Raw genomic sequence first — 15,403 nt, 5'->3', positions numbered from 1 at the left:
GCCTGGAGGGGTTCCCCTGGACTGAAGCCACCGGCGATGGGCACAGCAAAGGGCAGAGCCGGGATGGTGGTGGATCACGGGGGGGCAGGACTCCCAAATCGATTGGGGGTGGTCCGCTGGGGCGAGTGAGTCGCCGGACCTACTTAGTGGGGTCCTCGGTGGTGAAGGTGAGGATGAGCTGGGAGAGGTGCAGGGACCCCCCCTAATCTGCTCTGGGGGGGTCCCCGGGGCAGGTGAGGGTGAAGATGAACCGTGACAGGAGGGGGATCCCTACTCAGTGTGGGGGGTCCCTGGGGGCAGGTGAGGATGAGCAGGGACTCCCCTCCTCAGTCTGAGGGGTCCCCGGGGGCAGGTGAAGGTGAGGATGAGCCAGGGCAGGAGGGGGGACCCCAACTCAGTGGGGGGGGACCCTGGGCGCAGCTGAGGATGAGCCAGGGCAGGGAGTGGGCACCCCCCTACTCAGTGTGGGGGGCTCTCAGATGAGCCGGGGCAGGTCAGGGATCCCCCTACTCTATGAGGTCGAGAACAAGCCAGAACAAGAGCGGAGGCCTCCTAATTGGTGTGGGGGGGGACTTGGGAGGGCTCCAGGAAGTTCCTGAGGGCGATGACGAACCGGGGCAGGACGGAGACCACCAGGAACGGCCCGGCCGCGTAGTGCACGACCACGTGCCTGTACGGCGCGCGTCGGGGCCTGGCAGCCTTGTGCCCAGCTGCAGGGCGCAGGGCAGCACCGTGTCGCCACCGCAGCGGCATCCAGAGCTGTGTTCCTCTCCGGCGACCGGGAGGTCTCGGCCTGGCAGGGCCAGCCCCCGAGCACTGCCACACCCGGACCAGGAGGCGAAAAGGCCGTGTGTCTGGCCGCAGCCACGCCGGTCGAACAGGCCTGTCCAGGCGAGGACCTGCGTGGGGGGCTCCGCGGTTTGGTGTTCCCCCCACCCCAAAAAGGGGCTGGGGGTAGGTCTTCGGGGTAGCCCCCTCCTCAGATGAGTTGGGGGTAGGTCAGAGTGGATCCTGACAGTCTGGGGGGCAGATCCCTAGGGATAGCACCCCCCCCATCCCCAGATGTCTGGGGGCTGATCCCTGGGAATAGGACCACCCCCCACCTCCCAAAAACAGTGTAGGGGGCAGATCCCTGGGGTTACTCCCATCCCAAAATAGTCTGGGGGCAGATCCCTGGGTATAGTACTCCCCAAAGAATAGCCTGGGGGTAGATTCCTGGAGTTAGTACCCCCACACACATCCCAAAAACAGTCTCAGAGGAGATCTCTGTGTAGCCCCCTCCCCAAATGGTCTGGGGCAGATCCCTGGGGCTGTTCCCCCCAACACCTCCCAAAAACTGTGTAGGGGGCAGATCCCTGCAGTTAGTCCCATCCCAAAATGGTCTGGAGGCAGATCCCTGGGGCTGTTCCCCACAATAGCCTGGGAACAGATCCCTAGGGATAACCACCCTTCACCTGGAGGGGCTGATCCCTGGGGATATCCCTTTCCACCCTGGAAGGCTGAACCCTGGGGATACACCCTGCCACCCTGAGGGGCTCATCCCTGGGGATACCCCCCCTCCACCCTGGAACACTGATCCCTGGGGATATCCCCCATCCTCCCTGGGCACTCACCAGTCGAGGTCGATGCCAGCAGCCGTGGCCAGGCTGTGCAGGGCCAGCGCACTCAGCATCAGTACCACAGCCACCGCCACGAAGAACCGGAACACGCGGAAGTTGGGGGGGCAGCGCTGCAGCCCCCAGCCCAGCGCCGACCCTGGCACAGGGGACAGGCAGGTTTGGGACTGGGATGGACTGGGAAAGGGGCTCGAGGGAAGGGGAAGGTGCCCCCAACGCCCTGAGCCAGGATGGGGTGTTGGGATATGTGTGCCCCCCACTCCCCTCACCTGCCAGGATGCCGGTGACCACCTGGTGGGGGAAGTGGGCCAGGACAAAGATCCGGGAGAGCCCCATGGCCACCAGGAAGAGGATGTAGGCAAGGAAAGGGATCAGCCTCAGCACCCGGCTGGAAGGGAACTGGGGTCAGTGATGGAGGGAGGCAGCCCCTGGCTCCTGCTCTGGCCAGGCAGGGCAGGACTGATCCCACCGAGCAGCAGGAATGGGTGAAGCAGAGGTGAAGAAGGCAAGAAAAAGTGTTAGGGGGGGTCTCACAGCCTCTTCCTGAGCTGCCAGGGCATGTGTCCCCCTGGAGCTGCCCTGCTGGGAGGGGAAGGGATCCTACTCACCCCCTGCTGAGGAGGGGTCCCACATCCCACCCGCCTCTTCCCAAAGGTGCTCTGGAAGCTTCCAAGAATTGCCCATCCCAGACTCCCCCTGCCACCAAGGAGGGGTCCCACATCCTATCTCCTCTTCCCACAGGTGCTCTGGAAGCTTCCAAGCATTGCTTTCCCCATCTTAGGACTCATCCAGCCCACCTCCCTGTTCCCAAAGGTGCTCTGGAAGCTTCCAAGCTCTGGTTTCCCTATCCCAGATTCACCATGCCCACTTAAGAAAGGTCCCACATCCCACCTCCCTCTTCCCACAGGTGCTCTGGAAACTTCCAAGCGACAGTTTCCCCATCCCAGGACTCATCCTGCCTATCCCCCATGGGTGCTGCCTGCCAAGGAGGGGTGCCACTCCTATCCCCTCTTCCCACAGGTGCTCTGGAAGCTTCCAGGCGCTGCCCATCTCAGACTCACCTGCGGGTGCTCCGGGCCACCTCAGCTGTCAGTGCGGTGACAAGTGGCCACAGGGCCGCCCCGGGGATCATGCAGTGGCCTGAGGGGCTCCCTGGGTGGGGGGAAGCACATGGAGGGTCGGGGGGAGCTTGTCCCAGCGGGATGAGAGCTGGGAATGTTGAGCCTAACCCTGCCTGCACCCAGGGATCCCTCCTGGCTGGGCCTGGAGGCTCAGGGATAGGGATGGAGCCGGTGCCTGAAACTCCAGGCACGTTTACAGGGAGCCCAGGTGTAGCAGTGACATTCCCAGACTCTCCCGTGGGTTTCCTGGCCCCGGAGCCGTTGGTGCCGCAGGGCTGTGCCAGCGCCGGCGGCGTCGGACCCGCTCCCTGCTGCTCCCTCATATTTCCTGGCTGAGGAGCGGCTTTTCCCGCTTCCAGCCCGGCATTCCTTCAGGGGTGGAGCCTCCTGGCTCCTGTGGCTCCTCCCCAGGGATCACCGGGTTGTCCGGGACACATGAAGGCTTCACTTGTGACTCACCTGGTCCCGTTTCACAGGTGACTGGGAACTGGCGCAGTGGTAACTTCTCCAGCTCCTCCTGGGAGAACAACCCGGACTCATGGATCCACCAGTACGGGCGTTCCCCAAACAGGAACCTTGAGGGACGGAAAACACAGAGCCTTCCCACCCATCCCAGGGGATCCAGGAGGGCAGGATCCCTGCACCCATCCTGGGGGATCCATGAGGGCACAATCCCTGCTACCCACCCCAGAAGACCGGGAAAGGCAGGATCCCTGCCACCTATTCCATGGTATTGGGGATTTGGGAAGACAGAATCACTGCTAACCATTCTGGGATTTCAAGGGATGAAGCCAAAGTGGGATGGCAGGATTCCTGCACCCATCCTGGGGGATCCATGAGGGCAGGATCCCTGTACCCATCCCAGGGGAACCCAGCATGGAGCCGCAGCAGGAGGGCAGGATCCCTGCCACCCATCCCAGAGGATTGGAAAGGGCAGAATCCCTGCCACCCATTCCATGGTATCTGGGGATTTGGGAGGGCAGAATCACTGCCAACCATTCTGGGATTTCCAGGGACAAAGCCCCAGCAGGAGGGCTGCCATTCATCCCGGGATTACCAGGGATGGAGCCACAGCAGGAGGGCAGGATCCCTGCCACTCTTCCCAGGATTTCCAGGGATATATCCACGGTGGGAGGGCAGGATCCCTGCACCCATCCCAGGTCGCCCATGAGGGCAGGATCTCTGCCACTCATCCTGGGATTACCAGGGATGGAGCCACAGCAGAAGAGCAGGATCCCTGCCAGTCCTGATGCCTCCTGGGGTTTTCTCTGCCAGGGATTCCTGGCAGATGCCTGGGGCAGCTCGGGTGACCCTGCGGAATGCTGCAGGGAGTCTGTGCCCAGAACTCCAGGAGTTTCCCTGAGCTGTGTCCCCATGCCAGTGCCACCCCCAGTACCACCCCCAGTGCCACCCCCTCACCATTTGAGGACCACGTTGAGCCACTCGGCCACGAGCCCGATCCAGAGCACCATAAGCCCCACCCGGGCATCCAGCCCGTGGGCCAGCGGGAAGCAGAAGGTGTAGATGGATTTGGGATCGAAGTGGGATGTCAGGTAGACCCAGAACTGCTCCAGCCAGGGCGGCCCAGCCTGCAGGGCCAGGGCTGCCCAGATCCCGGCCTCGTGCAGGGCATCCATGGCACCCGGCTGGCACATGGGGACAGAGGTCAGCTGGGCACAGATCCCTTGGGAATCCCCCTGGGAAGGGGCTGGGAGGTGGCTGGATCCTGAGGGAATCCCTTGGGAAGGGGGTGGGAGGTGGCTGGACCCTGAGGGATGGGATGTCTTGTGAAGGGCCTGGGAGGTGGCTGGATCCCAAGGGATGCCTTAGCAAGGATCCAGGGAGTCATTCACCACCTGAAGTTTGCCCACAAGGGACTTCCAAACTTCTGCTTGGGGGTTCCCAGCAGAGCAGAGCTGGGAGTCAGGGATGGGGGCCAGGGCAGGATCTGGGGGAATCCCTGTGGGAATTGCTGGAGCAGCCAGGTTGCTCCAAAGAGCCCTGGCCTCCCTGGGGACTCCTTGGGGTCTTCCCTTGGAAAGTTCCTTAGGGTCATTCTGGAGCAGGCCCGGGGTCCCCCTGGGGTCTTCCCTGGAGCCAACCTGGGGAGTCTTTGGGGTTTCCCTGGGGTCTCTCTAAAGAAGATCCTGGGCTTCCCTGGGAACCCTTTGGGGGTCTCTCTGGAGGAGGACTGGGATTTCCCCTGAGACTTCCCTGGAGCTGACCTGGGGTCTCTTTGGGGTCTGTCTGTGGTCTCAAGCAGGGAAACTCCTTGAGGTCTTCCTGGAGCAGGACCAGGGTCTTCCTAGGGGCTCTCTGGGATCTCTTTGGGATCTTCCTAAAGCAGGTGCCAGATCTCTCTGGGCTCCGTTTGGGGTTTCCCTCTGGTCTCAGGCCTGGACCCTCCCAGGGCTCTCCCTGGCTCAGACCCCGAGATTTCCCCGGGGCCTCTCTGGGGTCTCCCTGGATCAGACTCGGGGTCTCCTCGGGCCTCCCTTGGCCTCTCAGGTCCGAGGCCTCCCTGGGGTCCCCCTCACTCCAGACCCGCGACCTCCCATTGCCCGCGTGACCCTCTGAGACGCCCTGCCGCGCTCCTCGCCGCTCCCCGCTCACCCCGGTGCGGTCGGGCGGTACCTGCGGGGGGGTCTCCATGTCGGGGGAACCCCCCAAACCGTCCCTCCCGCTGCTCTCACAGCCCCTCTTCCGCCTACAACTCCCGGCGCCCCCTGCGCGCCGCGCGCTGACGGCGGGCGGGGGCGGGCCAAACCCCCCAGGCGCGGGGGAAGGGGGCGGGACCCCGCGGGTGCTCGAACCAATCACGAGGCGGGGCGGAGCAGATCGCGGGGCGGAGCGCCAATCCCGCCCTCGCCGCCGAGGACGGCCCGCCCCTCGCCGCGCCTGGGCCGAGGCGAGCGGGAGCCGCGGGCGCTGCGGCGGGCAGATGGGGCGCCGGGCGAGTACTTCAGCGTGGGCAGCCAGGTGTCCTGCCCGCACCTGCAGGAGCACGCCTCCGGCGAAGGTCGTCGCCTTCGACTACCCCAGCAAGATGCTGCGCTCAGTTATCCGCCCGCCTGTGTTTCGTTCCCGGTGGTCCCCGGGCCCGCCGCGGCCCGCCGGCCTCTGCGGCCGCTCCGATATGATGGGGGGGCGGTGAGGGAAGAGGGAGGGGAAAGGGGAGGGAAGGGATGAGGGTCTGAGGGGATCGAGGTGGGCGGCGCCGGGGAGGGGTTTGGGGGGGAGCGGGGAGACCCCCGAGGAGGGAGTGGGGAGCGCTGTATTGGGGTGAAGGGGGTGCCCTTCAGGGGAGTTTGGGGGGGAGTGGGAAGCCTCTTTATTGGGGCGAATGGGGGAGTGTGAGGAGCCCTGATTTGGGGTGAATGGGGGGAGTGGGGGATGTCCTATAGGGTTTTTTGGGGGAAGTGAGGAGCCTTGTATTGAGGTGAATGGGAGGGTGTAAGGAGCCCTGTTTTGGGGTGAAGGGAGGGAAAGGGGGTGCCCTCTAGAGAGGATTTTGGGGGGAGTGAAGAGCCTTGTATTGGTGTGGTTGGAGGGGAGTGAGGAGCCCGGTTTTGGGGTGAATGGGGGAACGGGGTGTCTTACAGGGTTTTTTGGGGAGGGAGTGGGGTGATCTGTGTTGGAGTGAAGGAAGGGAAAGGGGATGCCCTATAGAGAGGTTTTGGGGGGGAGTGAAGAACATTGGATTGGAGTGAGTGGGGGGAATGAGAAGCCCTGTGTTGGGGGGAAGGAAGGGAAAGGGAGTGCCCTATAGAGAGGTTTTTGAGGGGGAATGAGGTGTCCTGTATTGGGGTGAATGGAGTGAATGTGGTGTCCTATAGGGGTTTTTTTGGGTAGGGGAATTGGGGAGCCCTGCATTGGGGTGAGTGGGGGGTGGTGTGCCCTATAGAGTTTTTTGAGGGGGAATGAGGTGTCCTGTATTGGGATGAATGGGGTTGGGAGGTTTTGGGGGAGAGTGAAGAGCCACTGTGAGGTTATTGGGGGAGGCACCATATAGGGAGGGTTTTTTGAGGGCGAGTGAGGAACCCTGTACTAGGGTGAATGGAGCGGTGTGAGGAGCCCTATATTGGGGTTAAGAGGGGGCAAGGGGGTGCCCCATAGAGTTTTTTGGGGGGCAATGGGGAGCCTGGTATTGGGGTGAAGGAAAGGGCAAGAAGGTGCCCTATAGAGAGGTTTTGGGGAGGAGTGAAGAGCCTTGTGTTGAGGTGGTTGGGGGAAGTGAGGAACCCTGTATTGGGGTGAGTGGGGGAGTGAGGTGTCCTATAGGGTTTTTTGGGGTGAAGTGAGGTGCCCTCTATTGGGGTAAATGGGGGGTCAAGAGGATGCCCTATAGAGAGGTTTGGGGGGGGAGCGGGCTGGTTTTGGGGGAGCCCTTTAGTGGGGTGAATAGGAGAGAGTGGGGAACCCTTTAGTGGGGTTATTAGGGCAAAGTGGGGTGTCCTATAGAGGTTTTTGGGGGGAATGGGGCACCCTGTAGGGTAGTTTTGGAGGGAGTGAGGAGCCCTTTAGTGAAGTTACTGGGGGGGGAAGGTGGGAGTGCCTTATAGGGAGGTTTCGGGGGACTCAGGAGCTCCAGAATGGGGTTATTGGGGAGCCCTCCAATGGGGTTTTGAGGGGGTGGGTGCCATGTAGGAGGGTTCTGGGGGATCCCTGTAGGGGATTTGGTGGGGGTGTGTAGCTCCATGGGTTAATCCACAGGGCTGGAGGGGTTTTCGGGGGGACAGGGGCACCCTGTGGGGTTCAGGGAGGAGGAGGGAGGTCTTGAGAGGGGCCAGATTTTGGAGCCCTGGGGGGTTCCTGGAAGGGGTTGGGGACCTATTTTGGGGTGCAGAGAGGGCACAGATGGGTCCTGTGTGGTGGGCAGGGCCTGGGGGGGTCCAGGGAGGATGGGGGAGGCCTGGAGGGGTGGGATCCCATAGGAAGGGGGTCAAGAGACCCCTGTGGGGGATTTAAGGGGAGTCAGAATGAGGTCTGAAGGTTGGGGGCTGCAGGGGGGTGTAGGGGAAATTTGGGGACACAAGTGGACTCTCCAGTGTGCTGGGAGAAGACCTTGGGAAGTGAAGGAGATGAGGGGGTTTGGGGGTGCTGTGGGCCCCCCAGTATACATGTATTTGTATATGCTTTTGTTTGGAATCTGCAAGGAATGGGAAAAGCCAAGGGCTGTTGGAAAACTGTGGAGGGACCGTGGAGAGAGGGAAAAGGGGGTTCTTGGCCCTGGGTCTGGGGGTTGGAGTTCTGGGAGCCCAAGGGTGAGTTCCAGAGGGAACAAGGGGCAGGGAGAGGGGTCTGTGGCAGTAGCTGTGGGAAACACGATGGGAAAAGCCTCCCTGGGTGTCTGGGATGTGGTTGGAGTTGGAGGAGCTCCCAGATGCCACTGGGGGCAGCAGGAAAATCCAAGAGGATTTCCAACAGGTGTCTCAGTGCTGCTGGTCTGCTCCAGAGGGGACTGAGTGCTCCCCTTCTGGCTTTTCCCTGAGCCTGCCTCTTCCTCATGCCAAAGTTGGGATGCTCCAGCTCATCCTCCTGAAGGAAGAGACTGGAATTCTGTGAAGGAATTCCCTGGCATCCCTTGCTTTCTTGTCATTATTGAATGGCATTTTTTAGGGAGGGCTCCACCTTGGGCTCACAGGGGGCTGGGAGAGAGGAACTGGGACTTCCACAAGGATCTCTTCCATGAGGAGATGATGTTGGCATGGAAGAGGGTCTCCATGCTGTGCTCCCTGCTCTGTCCATCCTCATAAGAACAGATAGTGCAGAAATCCGTGCAGTCCATGAATTGTCAGTTCTGGAAGGGTGTGGGGGTATTTGCAACAGTGATACCAACCTCGTGTGTGAGGGCAAGGAGGCCTTTCCTGGGAATTCTTTTCCATCTAGGTGAGGGAATGCTCCTCTGGCTGAGCCACTTCTTGCCAGAGGAAATACTCTGGTGTAAAAAGTACAGATTTGGTGGTGCTGGTTCAAACCAGTGACTGGGCTGTGCTGGGTAGGGCTGGAAAATTCAATCTGGAGTCAGGAAAACTGGGATCAGCATTAAGTAACCCCAAAAAGAGACTTGTGGCTTTCCTGGGATCATGGATGACCCCAAGCTTGGCTGGGCAGGGACACAGGAATGGAGGAACTCACTGGCAACCAAACCTTCTCCCGGTTTGCTCCTGGGCTGTGTCAAGCCCATAAATACCTCCCTCTGGATTCGTTTTCCTTAATTTTCCCCCTTCCAGAATGCCCTTCGTCCAGTGGGAAGCCCAACCACGCAGACATCCTGCTCGTAAACTTACAGTATGTGTCAGAAGTGGAAATAATCAATGACCACACGGAAACGCCTCCCCCCTTAGCTTCCCTGAACGTCAGCAAGGTAGGGGGGCACTGGGAATTCCCTCCTCCTGCTGGGATCGGGGGGGGATTGGGTGCTGGAACTCACCTGCTTCCATTGCAACAGCCCATAGTTCTATTTGGGGTCTGGGTTTGGGGATTTGGGGTCTGGGTTTGGGGATTTGGGGTTTGGATTTTGGGTGGGTTTGCGGCCTGGATTTTGGGGATTTTAGATCTGGATTTTGGATGTTTTGGGGCCTGGATTTTGGTGGGTTTGGAGTCTGGGTTTTGGCATTTGGGGCCTGGATTGTGGTGGGTCTTGAGACTGGATTTTGGCACTTTAGGACCAAGATTTTGAGCATTTTGCCTCTGGATTTTGTTGGCTTTGGGTCTCAGTTTTGTCGGGTTTAGGCCCTGGATTTTGATGGGTTTGGATTTTGGTGGGCTTAGGGTCTGGATTTTGGGGCAATTGGCCCTGGATTTTGGCAGTTTAGGCCCTGGCTTTTGGGCATTTTGGATTTGGATTTTAGCCATTTTGGGCCCTGGATTTTGGGTATTTTGGATCTGGATTTTGGTGGATTCAGGGTCTGGATTTTGGTGGGTTTAGGCTCTGGATTTTGGTGGGTTTGGGGCCTGAATTTTGATAGTTTTGGGGCCTGGATTTTGGGCATTTTGGATCTGGATTTTGGGTGGGTTTGGGGCCTGGATTTTGGGTGGTTTATGTCTAGATTTTGGGCATTTGGGGTCTGAAGTTGTGGTGTTTTGGGGCCTGGGTTTTGGTGTTACAGATCTGGATTTTGGGTGGTTTTGGGGCCTGGATTTTGGTATTTTGGGGCTCTGGATTTTGGGTGACTTGTGTCTAGATTTTGGACACTTTGGGTCTGGATTTTTGGTGCTTTGGGACCTGGGGTTTGGGGCCTGGATTTTGGTATTTTATGTCTAAGATGATGGCATTCTGGGGCCTTGATTTTGGCATTTGGGGTCCAGATGACAGTATTCTGGGGCCTGGATATTCTGGTATTTTTGGGCCTGGATTCTGGCAGTTTGGCTCTAAGTGATGGTGTTTGAGGCCTGGACGAAGCTGAGTGGTGGCACAGCAGACAGGAGGGACAAAGCGCATGTGGATTTTGAGGAATCCCTGGAATGGGATCGCTGCTGATTCCCAGCAGTGCTGTCAGAGAAAGGGAAGGTGACCCCAAACCCTCGGTGCTGGGATGAGTCTAGGTGTGGGGCCTGGCTGTAGGGGTCTCAACTGTCACCTCCTCATCCCACAGGGACACTTCTCCCAGTGGTTGGTGTCACACAGATGGCACCAACCGGGTGTCCGTCCCTTCCCGATGGATTAGGGTTAGATTAACACATCGGAGGAGGTCTCGGGTGACACAGCTGTTATCAAGATGTGACTGTTGGCTGTCACTGGCATCACTGGGAGCGCAGCCCAAGGGGAAACCCCTCAGGAATTCCAACACTCTGGTCTTTTCCCGCATCCACATAATTGTGGGGAAGTAATGGATGGTTGTGTTCCAGCCACTGGAATGTCCATGTTCCCAATCCAATGGCAGGAGAGGGGTTCTGAGAGGCTCTGACCCCACGTTTCTTTCCCCATGGATGCACAAGCATCTGGTGTTGCTGCAGGACTGGAGTATGGATGGCTGATTCTGGTTGTACTGGGAGAAGATTTCAGAATTTGGGGTCTGGATTTTGGCGTTTGGGGGTCTAGATGGTGGTGTTTTGTGTGTTGGCACAATGGGAATTGTGGTGCTCCAGGTGCTCCTCTGGAAGGCCCAAGAGAGGAAGCAGAGCTCCAGAGAACCTCGCCTGGTTCTCAGTGGAGAGAGACTGTTGGGAGCAAAGGCTTGGAAAACAGCAGGATCCAGAACCCCTGTTGGAAAGGGATGGGGGGCAGTGGTGGGAGGTGATCCCCCAAGCTGTGCTTGGCACCTGAGTGGGATAAGGGACCATTCCGGCTTTGGGAGGCCCTGGAATGGCCCTTGGTGGCCCCCACCCTCTCCTTGTGCCTCCTGCTGCATATTCCCGTCATTCATCCAGAGGGAGCAGGGAAGTGACTCATCCATTCATTCCACCTCACACAAGGTGTGTGTCCCTATTCCAGCTTTTCCAGCAGCCCTGGAGATGCTCCCTGCAGGGGGAATACTGGGATTCCTTGGAATGCTTGAATCCAGAAGGCTGGAGAGCTTGGTGGTTCTGATCCGTTTTTTGTTGGGAAACATGGATGGGTAGGGAGAGCACACCCTATTGCAGGGGGATGAGGAGCACAGGGATGGATCCTGATAGAAATGCTGGGATGCTGCCCAGGCTGGCAGCTCTTCATCCTCACCTCTCTGGTGTTTCCAGTCTTCCCTCACTGGCCTCTTACCAGGGCTGTTCTCAAATCCCAAATCTGGATGCCGCAGCTGCTGGAAGAGCATCCCAAGGCCTGGGAAAGAGAGAGGCTTTGGATAAAGTGAATCTAAATCTCAGGCTGGGGAATGGTGATCTGCCGGATGGAAGGGGTCTGGGTGGGAAGGGGGATCTACTGGCTGGGAAGAGGATCTCTGGGAAGGGGATCTATCTGGGAAAGGTATCTGCTTCGGGGAGCTGAGCTGGGCACGACAGAGGTGATTCCCAGTGCTCAGGGCCACAATTCCAGTCCATCCCAGCTCGATGGGGGGAAGCTTTGACACAGGTGATGGAACTGGGGGCGATCTCAGTTCTCCAGCCTTGGGGCATCCCCCCCAGATGGACAAGGGGTTGTGGCATCCCCACAGACAGCTGGGGATGACGTGGGGTGCAGGAAAATTCCTGTGGAATGTTGTGGTCAGTTTGGAAGCCTGACTGGTGGTCTTGGAATGAGCAATTCCCACATGGAACGGGGTGGGAGGCTTTGGGGACTGCTTGTGCTGGGGGTGAGGAAGGATCCCATCCCTCCTGAGGTTTTCTTTGCTCCATGGAAGGCTGGGAAGCACGTGGGGAGCACCCCAGTGCTCCTTCAGTGACTCCTGCTTCCCTGGACATGGAGAGAAGACGTGGGATGGCTTGGACAGGGACACCTGTCCCTTGAGAGCACAAAAGTGTCCCCAGTCAGTGGGAGCTCGGGCTTTCTGTATCCAGAGGGGCTTTGGAAGGGGTGGAACCCCCCTCACACAGGAAGCCAGTCCGGCTTGGGAAGCAGGGAGGTTCCAGGAGGAGGAAGAGGAGGGGCAATGCTAATGAGCTCTTCTACTGTGGCAGCTCCAGCTGGGAAAAGGCCCAGGAAAAGGTGGCTGGTCCAGGGCTCCTGCCTCCACACACTGTGTCCTTCTCCTCCCACATCCATGAGATGCCAAGATTGGGCTTTCCTTTCTTTATTCCAGGACCCTGTGTGGAATCACATTTCCCCACACATGGATGCAACTCCCAGATAACCAATTCTGCCCTTATTTTGGGAACAGAGTAACTGCTCTGGGATAAAGTTCCCCATCCTCCTGTGTGGAGCATTTACTCCCAACGTAATGGTTATTCCAGGTTCATCTTCCCCATCTCCATCACCCGAGAAAACCAAGTAGTGAAGGTGGTTTGGACCTAAAATGCCAGAATTATTCTGAAAAAGGCCGAGGGGAAGGGATAGGGGGATGTGAAAAGGTGACACCCACATTCCCCAAATATCAGGGGGATGCTGGCAGTGCCTCAAAAAAGGAATTAAGGCTGGAATTGTGCGGAGAAGGGATGGTGGGAGGGTGGGGATGTCACATTTGTTGTTATCCTGATTTAATGGGGAGTGGCAGAGCTGTGCCTGGGGGGGTCCCTTTGTCCCCTCAGAGCTCTGGGGTGACACCCAGCCAAATTCCCTCTCCCTGTGTTCTCCCAGCTTGCCAACAAAGCACGGACAGAGAAGGAGGAGAAGATGAGCCAGGCATATGCAATTAGTGCTGGTGTCTCCCTGGAGGGGCAGCAGCTCTTCCAGACTATCCATAAGACGTAAGTCCCTTCCCTCGGGATCACTAGTCCCTCCCATGCTCTGTTTTGGGGTCACTCGTACCCTTTTTTGGGGGGAATTCCCATTGCTTGGTCCCTTGGGTTTGCCATGGAATGGTGCTCATGTGTGTCCTGGGATGTGCTGGATGGAGCCATGGAATCCTCAGGGAGGGAAGATAGCTCTCTTCCTGCTCCCTGCCCCTTCCTGGCACATCCCATCCCCTTGACTCCCATCCCTCTCTAGTTGGATACCCTGGAGCGACTGAGGGGCTTTTTGCTCCCCCTCAGTGAGACACTGCAGGGCAGGTGGTGGCTTTCCCAGGTCAGGCAGCATTCCCTGATCCCGTTTTTCCCTCCCCTGCAGCATTAAAGACTGTAAATGGCAGGAGAAGAACATAGTTGTGATGGAAGAAGTCGTTATTGCTCCTCCGTACCAGGTGGAAAACTGTAAAGGCAAAGAGGGAAGCGCTCTGAGTCACGTACGGAAAATAGTGAGTATGGGGAGGACTGGGGATACTGGGAATACTGGGAGGGTGTCACAGCCCTGGGGACACCTGTGGTCCATCCCTTGGTGGGCTCCAGCCCCTCCTGGGCATCGCCTTCCCTCTCCAAATCCCCTTCCCATCATTTTTTGAGTCACATCACAAAATAGTGAGTACAGGTTGGGGGAGACTGGGGACACTGGAAGGGTGTCACATCCCTGGGGGCCCCTGTAGCCCATCCCTGGGTTGGTTCCAGCTCCTCATGGGGCTCTCCAGCCCCTCTTGTGGATCTCTTTCCCACCCTGAATCCCCTTCCCACCCTTTTCTGAGTCACATACACAAGAATGAGTAGGGACTGGGGATACTGGGAATACTGGCAGGGTGTCACATCCATGGGGACAGCCAGTATTCCTCCTTGTTTGGTCTCCAGTCCTTCCTGGTGATCTCCAGCCTCTCTTGGGCATCCCTTCCCACCCCATGGATCCCCTTCCTGCCCCAGATCCCCTTCCCACCCTTTTTTTAAATACATTAAATAGTGAATAGGGACTCGGGGGACTGGAGACACTGGTTATACTGGCAGGGTGTCACATCCCTGGGGACACCTGTGGCCCATCCCTGGGTAGATTCCAGCCCCTTCCCACCCCATATCCCGTCCCCACCTTTTTTTTTTCCCCCTAAACACATCTCTTTCTCCCCCCCATCCCACCCTTCCCAATGCAGGTGGAGAAACATTTCCGGGACGTGGAAAGCCAGAAGGTCCTGCAGCGTTCACAAGCACAGCAGACACAGAAGGACACGTCCCTGTCATCCTGAGGCCATCTCGGGATGAGATCGCCCTGTCCCCGTTGTCCCCTCCCTCCCGGGAGGCGGCGCCGGGGGCACCTTCACGCTTTTATTTCCTTTTTTTTTTTTTTTTTGGGGGGGGGGGAATCTCAACTCAAAATTCCAAACTTTAGAACTTAAAAAAAAAAAAAAAAAAAAAAACAAAAACGAGAAAAAGAGAATAATTTAAAAGCTCCTCTTCACGCATTACTTGACTAACAGACTTTGTTTTTTCTCTGCCATGTTTTCTCCCCTCCAGCAGGGCAGGTTCTGTTAATTTTATTTTTTGGCTTTTTTTTTTTTCCTTTTTTTCTCCCAGTTTCTACCTTTCCCTCTCCCCCCCCAAAAAATGCCCAAAAAGTAAAATTACAAGCTCACTGCTGTGGCCAACCCGGGACCCTCGTGACCAACATGGTCTCGTTTTAATTTTGTTTGCACAGGGCAAGGCTTGAATTAGTCTTATTTTTCTTATCTTTAAATATATATATGAATATATATTAAAATGTTCTTTAAATATTTGCTTCTAGCAGGATTGTGGCAAAAAATCCCCCCTAACGCCCATCCCAGGATCATCCAAAACCTGGATTTGGGGTTCCCCCCCACTTATTTCCTTTATGTTTTTAATTTTTTTGCCCTTCTTCATTTAGTTTTTAATTTTTTTAATTTCTTTTTTTTGCCACAATCCTCTCCCTCCCCTTTTTTGTTTGATTTTTTTTTTTTTGAAAACAAAAAACAAATGGATCAAACTCAAAAAACAATTCAAGCCCTGCCTTTAGGAGAGTTAAAGATTAAAAAAAAAAAATTTAAAAAAAAAGAAAAAAAAAGGAAAATTTTTTAGTCTTGTTTAGCAAAAAAAAAACAATAAAAACCCGAAATTTTTTTAACCATCACAGGCGTCTGTTGGGGCTCAATGGAGGGGGCGGGGCCTCAATGGAGGGGGTAGAGCTTAGGGCGAGGGGGCGGACCTTGGAGTGGGGGTCAATTTCAATGGAGAGGTGTGGCTTAGGCACAAGGGGCGTGGCTTAGGAGGAAATAAGTCATTGATGGGGCAGGGCTTAGAAAGGGGGTGGGGCTTGGGGCAGGG

At 57.3% G+C, this 15,403-nt stretch overlaps 2 protein-coding genes across 3 annotated transcripts; one reads left to right on the top strand and one right to left on the bottom strand.

The window, feature by feature from the left end:
- Positions 1–427: 427 nt before the first annotated feature.
- On the bottom strand, positions 428–5,462 carry G6PC3 (glucose-6-phosphatase catalytic subunit 3). 2 transcript variants are annotated; one of them, XM_029963457.1, is made up of 7 exons: positions 5,351–5,458; positions 4,157–4,383; positions 3,197–3,312; positions 2,678–2,768; positions 1,886–2,004; positions 1,614–1,755; positions 428–883 (listed from the first exon to the last, which is right to left on the bottom strand). In XM_029963457.1, the coding sequence occupies exons 1-7, from the start codon at positions 5,387–5,389 to the stop codon at positions 553–555; spliced, it is 1,065 nt and encodes a 354-aa protein (XP_029819317.1). In that variant the 5' UTR covers positions 5,390–5,458; the 3' UTR covers positions 428–552. The 2 variants fall into 2 exon arrangements, with proteins under 2 accessions (XP_029819317.1, XP_029819316.1); XM_029963456.1 differs by lacking the exon at positions 428–883 and having other exon boundaries at positions 1,541–1,755; positions 5,372–5,462.
- Positions 5,388–14,481, top strand: LSM12 (LSM12 homolog). Its single transcript, XM_018087916.2, is given in 8 exon segments — positions 5,388–5,560; positions 5,614–5,725; positions 5,727–5,788; positions 8,165–8,172; positions 8,971–9,104; positions 12,909–13,018; positions 13,380–13,506; positions 14,218–14,481. Coding segments are annotated over 8 exon segments (819 nt in total). The 3' UTR covers positions 14,311–14,481.
- The last annotated feature ends 922 nt before the right edge of the window (positions 14,482–15,403 follow it).

Source organism: Manacus vitellinus, unplaced genomic scaffold (genome assembly GCF_001715985.3).
Source record: "Manacus vitellinus isolate BGI_N305 unplaced genomic scaffold, ASM171598v3 scaffold_102_pilon, whole genome shotgun sequence".
In the NCBI taxonomy this organism is placed as follows: Eukaryota; Metazoa; Chordata; class Aves; order Passeriformes; family Pipridae; genus Manacus; species Manacus vitellinus.
Note: the sequence above shows the minus strand (reverse complement) of the source record. Positions and strands in the feature narration are given on the sequence as shown.